The sequence below is a fragment of the Centrocercus urophasianus genome, unplaced genomic scaffold (genome assembly GCF_019232065.1).
Source record: "Centrocercus urophasianus isolate 14NV4802_14NV808 unplaced genomic scaffold, USGS_Curo_1.0 seq_1271, whole genome shotgun sequence".
NCBI classification, from domain to species: domain Eukaryota; kingdom Metazoa; phylum Chordata; class Aves; order Galliformes; family Phasianidae; genus Centrocercus; species Centrocercus urophasianus.
In genome coordinates, this window is record NW_024884444.1 from 51907 (window position 1) to 67274 (window position 15368).

The 15368-nt window shown below is 59.9% G+C and overlaps 5 protein-coding genes and 2 non-coding genes across 9 annotated transcripts in view; 5 read left to right on the plus strand and 2 right to left on the minus strand.

Annotated features, from left to right (window-relative positions):
- Positions 1-1089, plus strand: part of SUPT6H (SPT6 homolog, histone chaperone and transcription elongation factor) — a 26509-nt gene extending 25420 nt beyond the window's left edge. The window contains exon 37 of the mRNA XM_042811302.1: positions 10-1089. Within this exon, the coding sequence (XP_042667236.1) occupies positions 10-196 (187 nt within the window). The 3' untranslated portion in view covers positions 197-1089. The remainder of the gene's footprint in view (positions 1-9) is intronic.
- A 3471-nt stretch (positions 1090-4560) lies between these two features.
- On the plus strand, positions 4561-5822 carry LOC122156532 (adenine phosphoribosyltransferase-like). Its single transcript, XM_042811306.1, has 6 exons — positions 4561-4678; positions 4836-5041; positions 5130-5223; positions 5291-5437; positions 5516-5611; positions 5695-5822. Exons 1-6 carry the CDS (start codon positions 4561-4563, stop codon positions 5820-5822), a joined length of 789 nt encoding a protein of 262 aa, XP_042667240.1.
- An 88-nt stretch (positions 5823-5910) lies between these two features.
- Positions 5911-8525, minus strand: RAB34 (RAB34, member RAS oncogene family). Of its 2 annotated transcripts, XM_042811311.1 has the most exons (11): positions 8470-8525; positions 7751-7867; positions 7554-7645; positions 7218-7283; positions 7020-7121; positions 6877-6941; positions 6736-6787; positions 6542-6623; positions 6374-6464; positions 6184-6291; positions 5911-6078 (listed from the first exon to the last, which is right to left on the minus strand). In XM_042811311.1, exons 2-11 carry the CDS (start codon positions 7802-7804, stop codon positions 6011-6013), a joined length of 780 nt encoding a protein of 259 aa, XP_042667245.1. In that variant the 5' UTR covers positions 7805-7867; positions 8470-8525; the 3' UTR covers positions 5911-6010. The 2 variants fall into 2 exon arrangements, with proteins under 2 accessions (XP_042667245.1, XP_042667244.1); XM_042811310.1 differs by lacking the exon at positions 8470-8525 and having other exon boundaries at positions 7751-8204.
- Positions 8526-8693: 168 nt separating this feature from the next.
- On the plus strand, positions 8694-10995 carry RPL23A (ribosomal protein L23a). Of its 2 annotated transcripts, XM_042811309.1 has the most exons (5): positions 8694-8794; positions 9165-9345; positions 9642-9818; positions 10138-10207; positions 10930-10995. In XM_042811309.1, exons 1-5 carry the CDS (start codon positions 8770-8772, stop codon positions 10942-10944), a joined length of 468 nt encoding a protein of 155 aa, XP_042667243.1. In that variant the 5' UTR covers positions 8694-8769; the 3' UTR covers positions 10945-10995. The 2 variants fall into 2 exon arrangements, with proteins under 2 accessions (XP_042667243.1, XP_042667242.1); XM_042811308.1 differs by having other exon boundaries at positions 10138-10995.
- On the plus strand, positions 9472-9544 carry LOC122156539. Its single transcript, XR_006167514.1, has one exon. It is a non-coding gene; the product is annotated as a small nucleolar RNA Z17 (small nucleolar RNA).
- LOC122156538 lies at positions 9996-10062 on the plus strand. Its single transcript, XR_006167513.1, has one exon. It is a non-coding gene; the product is annotated as a small nucleolar RNA SNORD42 (small nucleolar RNA).
- Positions 10996-13735: 2740 nt separating the features above from the next.
- TLCD1 (TLC domain containing 1) lies at positions 13736-15361 on the minus strand (the record flags this gene model as incomplete). The annotated part of the gene is made up of 4 exons (XM_042811312.1): positions 13736-14442; positions 14738-14820; positions 14955-15037; positions 15216-15361. Coding segments are annotated over 4 exons (708 nt in total), but the record flags the coding sequence as incomplete, so codon positions are not given.
- Between the last annotated feature and the right edge of the window lie 7 nt (positions 15362-15368).

Genomic DNA, 15368 nt, shown 5'->3' on the forward strand with positions numbered 1-15368 from the left:
TCATTACAGGACCAACAGTCACGCTGCCATCGACTGGGGGAAGATGGCCGAGCAGTGGCTCCAGGAGAAGGAGGCTGAGCGGAGGAAACAGAAGCAGAGGTTGACTCCTCGCCCGTCTCCCAGCCCCATGATTGAGAGCACACCCATGTCCATCGCCGGGGACGCCACGCCGCTGCTGGATGAGATGGACCGATAGGCCGTGCTGGACCTGACCCCGACCCTCCGTTCCCTTCTCTAGGAAGGGGAAGGGAGAGCAAAAGTTGAACACGGCCTCCCTTCCCTCAGCCACGTAACTCCTGTTTTATACATCGTGAGATGGTGGGAAACGACTCGTGGTGATGTGCACCTGAGTGAACGAACAGACTTGGCAGAGCTGGTCTAAATATGTATACTATATATATATAAATATTTCATAGGAAAGGACAGCTGCAGCGGCCTCTGTGTCCCAGCTCCTGGCTCACCACTTGGGTGGAGCGAATCTGTCCTTCTGTGCGCACAGCAGTGCTGTCACTGCGACCACGAGGAAGCAAACCCAGCAGGATCTGCACACCGCTGGCCTGGAGTGAGCCTGTCCTATTTGGACTCTCCCATGCCCCGACCGTCTCCTCTCCTCACCCAGGGAGCGTGAAGCAAAGTCACTGGGGTTGTGACAAGTGAACCAGAGTTCTCAAAGGGTTTCTGTTGCTGTTTGCTCCGTGATCTCGCACGTAGCAGGCTCTGCAAAGTCTGTGCCACCCTGCAGCCAGGGCACGGCAGCTCTGGGGCTTAGGGCTCACGCCAGAGAGAAACGCAGCTGTTGTACCAAAGGCTTGCTCTCCTCTGGCTTCTTTTGGAACAATATTTATTTAGTTTGTTTTGTTTTTGTGGGGTTTTCTGTTGTTTTGTTTTGTTTTTTTTAATCAGACTGCAAAGCAAAACCCCGGGCAGCAGCAGCTTAGCACAGGACAGACGCATGGGCCGAAACACTGCAAGAGCTCCTATGGTGGAGAGCACCCAAAGCAGCTGAGAGTGCATGGCACCCTCCTCCATATCGACTTCCTCCTGCCCAACTGTAACCACAAGGGGTGAATAAACTGTGTTTCTACGCTGGTTGAGAGGTTTTGTCTGCCCTGCGGTGCCTGCCCTCTCTTAGCGACGGATTTGCCGTGGAAGGCGGTGAAAGTCACTGCTCCTCCTTCCTTCGGTGCTTGGAGATTGAAACTTCTGCAGAGAAGCTGATTTGTGTGAAGCTGATCAAAACAGATACGTCCAGACGTCGCACCCACATAGTGGGCACTGCCTGAGCTCACAGCTCTCACTGCCTGCGAGGGACCCCTGGGCTGGGAGCACGGAGCTGCGGTCCCAGCAGGAGCAGCTGCAGTGCAATGGAGAGATGGTTCTGAACTGGAAAGTTTTCTTTGCTGCACACTTTTCTCCTTTCCTCTTTTGTTAGTGAGGGTTTTCTATGGAAGCAGAGCCTTTGTTTCTCCCTGGGCTCCCGGTTCGCCTCCTCTTCGCTAGGAAATGAGCAAGAACCGCAGCCCCGCTTCAACAAAGGGCTTTTTGCATGTAAATGCTCCTGAAGAATGGCAGCAGCACAGGGGACAAAGCAGACACTGAGCCATGCGCTCCCGTTCCGGGGCTGACATCGCGATCTGCAGCCTCGCAAGGGTGGGATGGGGCCTCTGCCTGCCTGGGTGGGGGGCAGCCCTGCTATAACCTCCCGCTATTTTCTTTCTTTCTTTTTTATTTCATGAAATTCGATGGCAGGATTCTGACTGGGAGCAGCTCTTTACCGGAGCCATACTGAGGAGGGGCGGGGGGGGTGCTGACTAAGTGCTGTCGGCTCCTTTCCGGCCCTCTTTGTTTTTAGTTTTCCCAATTAAAAAGTTCTACTTTTGGGAAACTGCCTGCATCCGGCCTGTCTGTGCATCCTGCATCTGTGCTGTGCTCACAGCATCCCTGATGGGGCAGGAAGGGGAACGGCTCAGCCCTGTGCACTGCTGTGACTGCCAGCCTCAGAGCCACAACCAGAGCCAGTGTGAGCGATGAGGTGCAGCTGGAGCCCACGTATCTCTTCCTCACACGGCTCTGCAGACCTTGGGTTCTTCCTTGCTGTCATACACCAGGACCAGACCCATGTGTCAGATGGGCACCACTGCCCCATATCCCCCCTCTCTGGCCCCGCCGTGGCTCTCGCCCCGCAGACCCCCAAGCACTGCAGTGGCTGCTCATTACCCACTTTATTCATCAACACAACCAGGGCCCCCACAGGGTGAGCGTGGGGCTCAGGCTGCCTCAGTATTGCTCTTCAGCCTCTTCTTTCTGTTCCTCTCCTTCCTCCTCCTCTTCCTGCTGCCCTGTCCCCCTGAGCTGGGGGCAATGGGGGGGATGGATGCGGCGTGGCTCAGCTCCCCAATTCCAGAAGGGCTCTTCTTCAAACTTTTCCCCTTCTTCCTCTTCTCCTTCATCCTTTTCCTCACTTTCACAGCTGGGGGATCCAGGGGTTCCCCCCCAGGCCACGCCGCCCTGTCGATGAGCTCCCCACCAAACTCATACAGCACCGGCTCCTTGGGCACCGCCACGGCCACCGTGTTGTACGCCCTGCACCTGGGGACAGCGAGACAGCGCGGGTCAGAGACAGCAACAGCAGATCCCAAACCAGGGGGTGTCACTCACCACACGTAGAGGTACGGCTGCACGCACTCCTCCTTGTAGGCAAACTCGAAGCACGGCACCTGGATGACGTTGAAGAACGCCTGTCCCACCACGCGCGACGCCGTGTCGTTCACCTGCTGCAGGCACTCCTTCAGCCTGCACCCAAAGGAGGGTCAGGAGGGGGAGAACCCCGCTGCCATCCCTCCCCAATCTCAACTATGGGGGTCAGGGCTGCTCACCGGCGGTCGCAGTCGCAGTGGCTGATGGTGTGCCAGCGCAGGTTGCGGTAACCGTAGCGGGAGGTGAAGGGGTGGATGACGTGCTGGCAGTGGTCATGGTCACGGCAGCAGCGGTCGGTGTCACGGTGCTCACCTGTGGGGTGAGGGCTGAGGGTAGGGCTGGGGAGGGGGCTGCGTGCAGCTGGGATGGTGTTGGGATTGGGGATGGGGGCTGCGCTGGGTGAGGATTGGGATCGGAAATGGTGGCGGGATGGAAAGGGGCAAGATTGGGGCTGGGATGGGGTCAGAGTTGAGATAGGGTCAGGATTTGGGCTTCAGTGGGATTGGGGGTTGGGATTGGGGCTGAGATGGAATTGGGGATGGGATTGGGACTGCGATGGAGTCGGATAGGGGCTGGGATGGGGTCAGATTTGGAGATGGGGTTGAGATTGGAGCTGGGATGAAATGATGGAGATGGATGTTGAGATGGATGATGTTGAGATGGAGTCAGGGATGAAAAGGGGTTGGGATCAGGGATGGGATGGGGTCAGGGATGGAAAGGAGTAGTACTGGGGCTGGGATGGGGTCAGGGTTGAAATGGGGTCAGGATTTGGGCTTCAGTGGGATTGGGGGCTGGAATGGGGTTGGGATTGGGGATGAGATGAAATTGGATAAGGGATGGAATGGGGTCGGAGTTGGGGATGGGATCAGAGCTGGAGATGAGGTCAAGATCAGAGCTGGGATGGGGTCAGGGATGAAATGGGGTTGGGATCAGGGATGGGATAGGGTCACGGTTGGAATGGGTTTGGGATTGGGGATGGGTGGCTGGAGAAGCCACATTGGGTAAGAATGGGGATCAGAACTGTACCAGAAATGGCACTGGGATCAGATTGGGATGAATGAGGGCAGGCAGCAGGACGGGGATTGGGGCTGGATCAGCACCACCCTGCTGATCAGGATGGAGTGGGTTGGGCTGGCATCGGTCTGAGATGAGCACCAGGATGGAGACCGGGCTGAGAGCAGAGTAAGGACTGGGTATGGAGCGTGTTGGACAGCAGCAGTAGGGGGATCGCTCTGGAGAGGACTGGGAGAGGAGCAGCACGTGGGGAATAGGATAGCAGAGAGATGAATGGACAGGGACAAAGCTGGGGATAGGGGTGGAGATGGGTCCCCGGTCCTGTGCTGGGGAGCGGAGCAGCACTGGGGGGGGAGGTCTCACCACGGGGTGGGTTCAGGCACAGCTCCTTACCCAGCTGCTCGTAGCTGTCCGCGTTGCTCCCGGCGCCGCACCACAGCGTCCCGGGGTAGGTGAGACCTCGGCGGGCACGGGGCCGCCCCGACGGGGCCACTGCGGGGCTGGGGGCCGCCAACAGCGGGAGGAGGAGGAGGAAGAGAAGGAGGGGGAGGAAGAGGCAGCGCGGGACGCACATGGCATCGCGGGGCCACCGCTGCTGCGGGGCCGCCTTATAGCGGAGCGCGGCACGGCACGGCCCGCCCACCGCGGGGCGGCACGGCTCGGCTCGGCACGGCGCAGCATTGAACGGCCCGGCTCTGCCCCGCGGCAGCTCTGTCCATCCCCGCGTCCCGGTGCCCGCGCATCAAGGCTGCCAGCTCCCCTCCCCGCCCGCTGCCAACCCTCGGACGGAGCCCATTTGCAATCAGGGCGCGGCGCCCGTCCCGTGGAGCGGCGTTTTGGCAGAGCTGGATGGTGCCCGAGTGTAGACGTGTGCGGCCTCGAGAAGTCCCTGTGTTGGCTCGGACCCCAAATCTGCCCGTGGGTCTGCACCCCGAGCACCGCTCTGGCTCCTCCAAACCCCACACCCGTGGGATGCCCACACAGCTCCCTGCTGGCCCCATCCCAGCTCCCCGCTGTCCCAAGGCGTTGGCGGGGGCCCAGAGCTACGGGGCAGCCCCTGCTCAGCTGTTGCTGTCTGTGACACTCCCCATGACGGTCCCACACTGGGTACGGAGCATGCGCAGGGGCACCAACGGGGCGATCAGAGGGGACATTAAACCCTGTGGGGTGTGAATTCACCCCTTGGCAAGCCAACAGCACCCTACACATGGACCTGCACCACGTCCCCGCTGCCCGGGAGAAGGGCTGGTACCTGGCACTGATGGCCCCCAACACCAAAGGTCCCCACTACGCATGGCTGGACCCGTCCCGGCTCTACTGCCATCCGCAAGTACCCAGTGACCACACGGGGGGCACCAAGGGGGTGGCACCGAGGGGTGCTGTGGGGACACCCAGCACCTCCATATCTACCTTCCCAGGGCTTGAAGGACTGCGTGACCGATCTGCTGCAACCCTTCCATGGAGATCCCATTGACCTGGTGGCCGGCATCGATGCCATGGGTTTCATTCTGGGTAAGGGGGGGATGCTGGGGGGGTCCCCGATTCTTGTCCCTATGGCGGGTGACAGTGCCATCCCCAGGTGCCGCTGTGGCTGCCACGCTGCATAAAGGCTTCTTGGCCATCCGCAAAGCCGGGCACCTCTGCGTGGAGACGTTGGCAGAGCCCTACACCGACTATTCGGGTCGGGAGAAGGTGATGGAGGTGCGCACCGACACCGTAACACCGGGTGAGCTGAGCCCGTGGGGTGGGCACTCCTGCAGTGGGGCGACAATGGACGCTGGGATACAGCTCTGCCCCCCCCCAGGTATGCGCATCCTCCTGGTGGATCAGTGGGTGGAAACCGGGGGCACCATGCGAGCGGCCATCCAGCTGGTGGAGCGCCAAGGGGGGGTCGTGGCAGGTAGGATGGGCACCGGGGGAGGGAGAGGGGGGCAGCCATAGGTGATGCAGGGGCTGACGCTGAGCCCTCATTGCATCCCGCAGGCGTCGCAGCCATCTGCATCGAAGACAGCGAGGGAGGGCGGTGGATTCGGGAGCGCTACAAGTGTGCCCACTGCGTGCCCCCCCGCCTGCAGCCCCGCTTCGACCAACACCAGATGGGTTGGGAGTGAGGCTTGGCACCACAACGGCTCTCCTTCCCGCCCACCAGCCCGACGGCTTCCTTAAAAAGCATAAAAAAATCATTTTATTACAACGAAGGCTGTGGGTGTCCCTTCTGGGGGGGTTTGCATAGCTATGGGATGCCCCCACCCGCCGGGGCCGCTGCTCTTTGGTACGGAGATACGGGGTGCTGCGGGGCTCACTGGCAGCATTTGGGCTTCTTGCGGGGTGCTGACAGGTACAGGTCGCTCTCGGTGCTGCCGATGCCTGCAGGATGTAGGGGTTAGGGTTAGGGTTAGGGTTAGGGTTAGGGTTAGGGTTAGGTGGGTGGGTGGGGGTTTAGCCATGGAGGGGGGGTTTGTGGATACTCACGCACAGCATCGCCGATCCGCCGGGCACTGCCGCGTTCCAGCTCTGCCAACACACTGCTCTCAAAGGTCAGTGCTGCCACACGGAAGAAGAAATCCCTCACGTTCTCTCCTGCCCCATAGAAAAAGACTCCTGAGCTCCAGCGGGGGGTCACCTCGTCCCCATCCCCCTCCAGCTTTGGCCATGTCCCAACCTGTGAGTGAGGACACAGCCCAGAACTCTGCCTGCATCTCCTGGGCCACTTTGAGCGCATCCTTCTCCATCTGGCTGTACTGCGCCGGTGTCTGCCAAGGGAGGAAGGGTGGGCAATGGGGACGGCCCCACGGCACAGGGAGAGCCCACGGGAGGGGGACACACTCACGCTCAGGTCCTTCTTGGAGCCCACCAGGAAGAGGATGACGTTGGAGGGATCGTTCTCCTTCAAGGCATCTGCCAACCACTGCCTGTGGGGCCACATCACCATGCTGCCGAGCGCTGCCCTCTCGTTTGCAACAAAGGAGGTGACACCAACCCCACAGCCACCTCCAGGCCCACTGTATCCCACGTGCCACCTACCGTGTGTGGTCCAGGGATGCCACATCATTGACATCAAAGACGATGACGATGGCTGTTGGGGGGGATGACGTGAGCTACGGGGACGGAGGTGGTCGGAGGGGACGTGGGGATGGTTGGTGGGGATTTGGGGGGGGGTCTCACCTTGTGCTCCCCGGTAGTAGGTGGAGGCGATGCACTTGAAGCGCTCCTGCCCAGCCGTGTCCCATCTGGGTGGGTGGTAGGGGGGGGTCAGCAGGGGCTTGTTGTGTGGAGGGGGGGGATGACACAACGCCAGCGCTACTCACAGCTGCAGGCTGAAGGGCACCCCCAGCACCTCAAAGCGCTCCATCTCAAAGTCCACCCCGATGGTCGCCTTGTAGTTCTTGTCAAAGGTATCCTTGCAAAAACTGTTGGCGGGGGGATCGAGCAGGATGAGCGTCAGCCCTGGGAGGGGGAGGGTCCTCCCACTGCAGCCCCCCCAGCATCCCTTCCGTCAGGGTTACCGGTTGATGAGGCAGGTCTTCCCCACTGCCAGGTCCCCCACCACGATGATCTTGGAGATCTTGAAGCTGTGGGAGCACAGACATTGCAGAAAGGGGAGGGCACACAGTCAGCTCCTGGGATAAGCACCGCTTTGGGGAACCACCCGCACCCCCCTGCAGCACAACACCCCCCATCTCTCCGCCCCCCCCCCCAACCCCCCCCCCCCCCCTGCCGCATTCCTGTGCCGTGACGCAGCCCTGCAGCGCCGCAGCCACACGGCGTCTTCCTGCCGGGACCCCCCAGTTTGTGTAGGGCGGACAAACCCATGGGCCTCCCCGTCCCCATCCCAGCCTCACCCCACAGTGCCCGTCCGCTGCTCCTGGCAGGCGCTGGTCACACTGGAATGGAATTCGGGGCGGGTGTGCAGGGCGGCCTCCTTCCGAAAGCACTGCGGTGTGTATTTGGGGGGATGGGAGGGGGAAACAAAGGGGACCCGGTGAGGCTGTGGGTCGGGGAGGCCTCCCCCCCCGGGTGCTGTCCCCTCCCCACTCACCTGCGGCAGATCGGCCACAACCCTGTCCCTGCGCACCGGGGCCAGCACGTTCATGGTGCCCCACGGCCGGAGGGATGGGATGGGCGGGATGGAGCGGGGCTGAGGGAACCGCTAGGCCTGCGGAGATGGGGTGGGACGGGGGGAGCGGTGCTGTGGCTGTGTCCCCGATCCTGATGTCACCACGTCCCCAAGTTCTGCTGTCTCCGTGTCCCCACGTCCCACTGTCCCCATGTCCCCAAACTGTGCTGTCTCCATGTCCCCAAATCCCGCTGTTCCCCATATCTCCAAATCCCACTGTCCCCTTGTCCCCACATCCCACTGTCACCAATTTTCTCTGTCCCCATGTCCCCAAATTATGCTGTCTCCATGTCCCCAGGTCCCATATCTCACTGTCCCCAAATCCCACTGTTCCTGTGTCTCTAAGTCCTGCTATCCCCAGGTCCCACCATCCCCACGTCCCCAAACCCCACCATCCCCACATCCCTGCAGATCCTGCTGTCCCCGTGTGCCCACGTCCCGCTGTCCCCATGTAAAGCATCCCGGAAGGCGCCCATCCCCACGTCCCCACCTCTCCCCATCCCACTTATCCCCACGTCCCCCCGGGTGCCACTCCGGCACACAGCCGTCTCCCCGTCCCAGCTGTCCCCGTACTCCGGCGCCGCACCCCGGGGTTTCGCTGCCCCTCCTCCCAGCTGTCCCCTGTCCCCTCCCGGCGGTACCGAGGGGCGATCCCCGTTCCCCCGCCCCTCCGGCTCCGCTCGGTGCTCAGCGCCGCACACTCCGCCCCGGAGGCATCGGCGTCCACGCCCCGCCCCGACCCAGGAGGGGACCGGGACTACAACTCCCATGATGTCCCCGGGGGGGAGCGATGTGCGCACGCGCAACAGAGGCCCCTCCCCCAAGACTACCCTTCCCGGCAAGCCCCGCGGCGAGACGGAAGGGAAATCTCGCGAGGTTTGAAGCTAATAAGCCCGTGCGGCGCGGGGAGGGAAGCCCCTTTCGGCTCCTGGCTGCCCAAGATGGCGCCCAAAGCGAAGAAGGAGGGTGAGGGCGGGCGGACGTGGCGGGCTCTGAGGAGGGCGGGCGCCGGGCTACGAGGCCCCGCGGGGTGCGGTGGGGCTGTGGGGGTCGGGCTGAGGGGATCGCGGGGTGCTGGAGGGCCGCGGGGCGGCGCTGGACCGCGGGCACGTGGAGGGCACGGGGGAGGCCCACAGCGGCCGGCCTGGGCTGGTTACGCGAGGGCAGAGGGGAGAACTCAGCCGGGCTGTTGCGAACGAGGCACTCGCTGCCTGAGGAGCGGTTTGGGCACAGATCGCCCGTCGGGGTGCCTCGTGAGGAGATGCGGCCCGCTGGGGCAGGCGGGGGGCTGCTGGGCACGCAGACCTGCTTTGCGCTGACTGAGGTGTTGTCACAGCCGTGCCGCCCAAGACGGAGGCGAAGGCCAAAGCGCTGAAGGCCAAGAAGGCCGTCCTGAAAGGAGTCCACAGCCACAAGAAGAAGAAGATCCGCACGTCGCCCACCTTCAGGAGGCCCAAGACCCTGCGCCTGCGGCGGCAGCCCAAATACCCCCGGAAGAGCGCCCCGAGGAGAAACAAGTACGTGGGGGTGGTGGGCCTGGCAGGGCTTTGTGTGTGGGGACGGCCCCTCTATGGGACCCACGGTAAGGCCTTGCCCATGTGCTGCCGTTGGAGCTGAGCCGCGTTTTCACTGCAGAGCATCGGGGTGCAAGTGATGATTTCAAGCGACCAAAGCCTGAGAGTTTGTGATTAGAGCTTTTTTGGTAACTGATGTACCCTGGATACTTCTAGATGATAACTGATATTTTAAAACTCCTGATGCGTACACACAGCTTCTGCAATCCTTTTTTAAGCTGAGGCAATCTTTCTTGCAGGCTTGACCATTATGCCATTATCAAGTTCCCTTTGACCACAGAATCGGCAATGAAGAAGATAGAGGATAACAATACTCTTGTTTTCATCGTCGATGTCAAGGCGAACAAGCACCAGATCAAACAGGCAGTCAAGAAGCTGTATGATATCGATGTGGCCAAGGTCAACACCTTGATAAGGTAAGGGGGAGAGCTGTAGGAAATTTGGACATGTGTGAGTATGGAATTAAACTCTGTAGTGTTCTCAGTGCTAAAGCTGTGATAAATAAAATCTAATGACTGAACACATCGTAGTGGGAGTTTAAAATGGTGTTATGTTGGAAAGTTGGCTTCTTCTGGGAGTCCTGCAGGATTTCCGTGCAGATGATGTGAAGTTTTTTTACCACTGAGTAAACTGATGTTTCCAAAGGAACCACTGATGCACACCGTTACAATAGGAATGTGGAATAGGTTGGAGGATTTGTGTGCCTCAGTACTGACACCTTCTGTTCCACTCTAGGCCTGATGGGGAGAAGAAGGCTTACGTCCGACTGGCTCCCGACTACGATGCCCTGGATGTGGCCAACAAGGTGAGTGATATTTGAAGCTGTCAGCTCCCATCTGCTGCCTCAGATTTGCTGTACCTGCTTCTTCTTGGTGTGCACGTGAGGCACTTGTGCTTAAAGCACGCCAGTGCTGCTGCAGAGTAGTTTGCAGTTCAGTAGGATCGTAGGGTGGTTAAGCAAGAACAAATGCTGTCTGATAAAACCTTGTTCTGCCTGTATGAGGTCAGGGGAGTTACTGACAGAGCTGCAGTTCTTCCTCTCCTCCAGGGAGGGGCTCCACTCCACAGGGCTGCGTGAATTTTAAAGTACTGAGGAGGATGCAGAAACTGCCTCAGGGTGAAGTGGTGTCTGTTCTAATAGTGTTCACAGACAGAGACGTTGGCAGCGCTCCTCAGAAAGGAGAACGTGCTGTCACAAGCACTGCTAGGGCCTGGGTGAGGGATTGCTGCTGTGCAGGTGGCTCTGCTGCTGGAAATGGCCAGGTGGTTTGGTCCTGATGGCTGTGGGAAGCAGGAGGCTGTGGTGGTAGGTGTTGGAGGTGGGGAAGGTGGCTGTAAGGATTAACATGAGAGTCACAGTGGAGCAGATGAATACATCAGCTGTGTGAGGCACTGGGCGAGTCTGGTAGGAAGAAGCCTGTTTCCAGAGGAAGGAATCCTGGGGAGATGCAGCTGCGTCAGTGATGGTGGAGGCTCTGCCTTTCTGCCACCATAACATCTGTTTTAACATCTTTTGCTTCTTTCCAGATTGGAATCATCTAAACTGCATCTACCAAGGACTGTACAGACAGGATAATAAACCCTGTAAAACCACTGAGGGGCTCTTTGTGTTTTGTGACTACGTAGCCCATGCAGGAGAGCTCCCAGGAAACTGTTGAGGCTTCATTTCAGTAAACAGTGTCCCTCCCTCCCTCCTGCTGAGGCACTTGGCAGAAGCTGGCTGCTCTCAGAGGCTCACAGTGCTGTCCCACACCTCACACTTCATTGCTGGGCTCTCCTGCATCACTGACATGTTCTCTGCCTGCTGTGGGTAAACATCAGTGAGCTGGCACTCCCCTGAGTTGCAAATCGCTCTGTTGACATCAGTAGGATTTCAGAATAATGCGTTTTGCTGCGTAATTATTCATACCTGTTTGTGGTGCTGGTTCTCAGCATCCTCCAGACTTCCTTGTGAAGCGTGCCACAAGCTGCTCAGTGCCCAGGAATAGGCAGGTACAAACTGCAGCAGAATGCATGCGTGGTTCTCAGCTTCTATCACCTGTCAGCTTAGGCTGCAGGTTTCTCTGGACAAAGCCCTCAAGCAAACCCAATACAGTGCTTAGTGTAGTTGCTTTTTTTTCTTTCTTTCTGGCATGATCCGTGCTCCCCTCGCTGCAGCGTGTGAATCGCAGCCTGCTTTCTCTGACACAGTTCCTGTTGTGTTGCCTGTGACCTTGCTGAGTTTGCTGTCCTCACCAGGGCTGTTTATAGACTAGCTGCTGCTGTTGCCTTGGCAGTCGTTTATTTCCTCAACCAGCTTTTTGGAGCGCTTGGAGAGTCGCAGGAATGTGGAGCACTGGGTGAGGAGGAAGTAGATGCGAAGCGCGGATAAGCCTGTAGGAATACTTAGCATGAAGTGTGTAGTTTGGCTTTAGGGAAGAAAGCTGTGACCAAATATTGACTGGGGCAATTGAATTTTTGGGTGGTGGGACACCAGGTTTCCTTCATGCCTTCTGGGAGTGGTGGAATCCCGAGCTCAGTAGTGGTGAATGGCGAGGGGAGGCTGTTCTGGTTGCCGCTGCTTTGGAGACTGGATAAAGATCTGCTGTGGGCTGAGCTGCACAGCACTGCAGGGACCTGGGTCAGATGTGCTCTTTCTTGGGGCTGGGTCTGATGTTCCTTCTGGCTTTTGGAAGCCACCTGCCTAAAACTCCTGCCTGTGGCCTCAGCGCTGTGGAAAGGGGACAAGCAGCATAAGGGGCTCTGTAGGTATTAGCCGAGCCCTGTGCCTCATCTTTAGCTGAGCTGCAGTTACCCCTCTGAGTAAAATGAGTTCTTTTTGGAGAGCCTTATCATGGAGTGAGGAGCAGGTATGTGCTGCAGCCCTCTGTGGCCATGTGGAGGCTGGGCAGGGGAGGATTTCACTTCAGCATGACTTGCAATCTGCCCTGACCCTGCCTCAGCTTAGCCTGATGGCTGCATCTGGCTGGCACTCAGTGTGCATCTTCCCTGTGCTTGCTTCTTGCTCTGGGCTGGCAGCCAGCCTGACCCACAGCTGCCCCAGTGCTGTTGTACAGCTGGAGGATAGGGAAAGCTTGGTCATCCCTGACCCTTCTACGCTGCTGCAGTGGTGTGAGCATGGGCTGATCACTGTGCTGGGAGAAAAGAGAGGGGGAAGGTGATCAGGAGGGAGAACAGTAGGAGTTAACTGTGCAGAGTGTTTACAGGTTGAGTTGGTGCTTCAGCTGAGGATAGGAAGATGAGGCGTAGTGGTTGGGATGTTTTAGTGGTAGAGCTGGGACCTGCTGGGGCAGGAAGAGACCCTGCAGCTCAGCTCAGGGCCTGCTTGCTTCTGCTCTGGCACTGAGCAAGGAGGGGGTGAGTGAAGTGGTTGGTTTGGAACGTGAGTAGATTCCCACCCAGCCCATGTGTGATCCCACACTTTGCATCTCCCCTCTGGCTGCCGGGCTGCTCCTGGCATGCAGCCCCCTGTGCCAGCGACAAAACCACTGCCCCCTGGGTGTACCTGGCACTGTGGGGCTTTCCCAGCCATCTGGAGGTGGGCTGAGTCCCCCCTGCTTCCACTCGACCTGCAGCACCATGTCCACGTGAGCTGGGGATGGTGTGGGTAAGCACTGATCCTGCCTTGGAGCAGGGGTTGGGCAGGAGTCCCTCTAAGCCCTGCTGCTTATACCAGTCCAGGGTGATCCTGGAGCTGTCGCATCAGCAGGATTTGCCTTCCTAACACACTGGTTTTCCACAGGACTGCCTGGGCTAGCTTTGGCCCTGCTGCCCTAGAGAGCTGCACCCCTGCTTCCAGAGGGGCTGCTGCCACTGCAGTCAGTCTGGTGTGCTCGTAGGGGGCTGGAGCTGCACAGTGCTGGTGATGGCAACCCCGGGGGGACTGAGTGTGCAGCAATCTTCCAGGAAGAGCTGTGGCCTCACACGGTCTTCCCATGCCAGCTCCACTTCACGTGGCTGCCGGGTGAGTCATGCAGCCCAGCCAGGCTCTGTGCCGCCAGCCCAGAGACAGGAGGTTTGGGGACTGCAGTGGGGCTCAGCACCACTCCTGCTGCCCTCATCTGTGCCCCACGTCCCCACACCTGCTCCTTGCACAGCCCCAGGGCTGAGGGATGTCAAGCACTGAGGGATCTCTGGAAAAATAAATGAACAGAGGGGGATCGGTCTGTGGGAGCGCTAGGACCAAGCATCCCTGGGGGCTCCCTAAACCCAAGTGAGTTGCAGAACTGCATCCTCTCCAGGGAGCTGGGATAACGTCTTTTCCCATGCTCCCACCTCATCATCCTTCCCCCCAGCACCACTCTACCCCACACAAGAGCCAGCTGAGGCATGCTGCGGCAGCAGTAACCAGACCCATTTAATGCACAGCACACCCAACACCACCACGGGTGAGGCTCAGCCCTTCCCTCACAGATGCTCCTGGCCGCGCTGGCGCAGAAGCCGGCTTGGGCTGCGACTCCATCGACCGTGCCCCCAGCTTTGGTGGCATCCCCACGGCTCGGCGAGGCTGTCGGGCTGGTTCCAGCAGGGTACAGCTTATAGGCAGCAGAGTGGGTGAACGCAGAGCCCGCAGCCAAGGAGCGAGCCCTAAGGCACATAGAGCAGGTACGGAGAGCCCCGGTCCCCAGCGCGCGTGCGGCTCACTCAGTCAATGAGGAACTTCTCACCATCCACATCTCTCCCAGCGGATCCCTTACGCAGGGAGGGGAAGAAATCAGAGCGCAGGAGGCGGGAGAAATACATGAGGATCATGGCATCGAGCAGCAGGAGGTTGGCCATCAGGAAGGCGCCCTGGCCCTGCACCTCCACGTAGCGCACGAAGTACCAGGTGAGGTAGGCCTGGGGCGCCAGGCGGAAGGCGAAGTACATCACCAGGTTGACGTACTTGTTGGCCTCGTAGAGCGCAGGGGAAGGCACGTTGCTCATCTTCAGCAGCATGCGGATGGTGAGAAAGATGTTGCTCACCTCCACCAGCAGCAGAAGCATCGCCGCCACCAGGAAGCGGCCCGTGATGATGAGTGAGACGAAGGCAGAGATGGCCTGCAGAGGGGGGCACAGCGAGGTCAGCACCCTGCATGCCTCCCTGTGAGATCCTACAACCCTTACAGCATCCAAGCCAGTCCCAGGAGCTGCTTCCCCCAGGACCGACGGCGCTGGGAAGCTCTGCCCTCCCAGCCTGGCTGTCTCCAGGTGCTGGCAGCCGTCCTGCCTGCTGCCTGCACAACCCACCTGGCAGGCAGGGTGAGGCATGGGCAGAGCTCCCGGCTGGCTGAGCCCTGGGGTGGCATGTCACCTCCCCACAGGGCAGCGTCACCTTCCCTACAGCCACACTCACCATGGCATGGTGCACCAGGTACTCCCAGGACGAGCGGGACTGCTGGTTGAAGATGATGTCGAGGCTGTCGTGGATGAAGTAGCCTGCAAGGTAAGGGAAGCGCGGGAGTGGGAAGGGGGAGAAGAAGGGACTCGGGGTGCCTGCAGGGAAAGCTGTACCCAGGGGGCTCCTTCCTGCTGGTGGAGGCACAGAGGCCCCGGACCAAGTGAGCGCTCACCTGAGGAGAAGCAGACCAGCAGGTGCCCTGAGACGCTGTATCCATCCTGGATGTCGGAGAGCAGCTCCGGGGACTGCCAAAGGCTGCGGGGAGGGAAACGGGCTGAGGCAGAGCGCTGCTGTGGGGGTTCGGCCCTAAGACCCCAGTCCTGCCACGGGGCGCAGGGAGGAAGCGGGCGTGTTTCGCACTCCCGGGCTGTGAGAGAGCTGTGCGCGGGCTGCCCACGGCATCACCCCCCGAGCTCCCATCCACCCCCCATACCTGAGTAGGGCCCACAGCCCGGCGAGCACAGAATGTGCGAAGGAAACGAGGAGATTCCTCCAACGCCAAACGCGCCCGGGTCGGCTCATCACGGCTGCGGGTCGGGGCAGGGCCAGAGCCGCCCGCCTCAGCGCCCCGAACAAAGCCACGCTG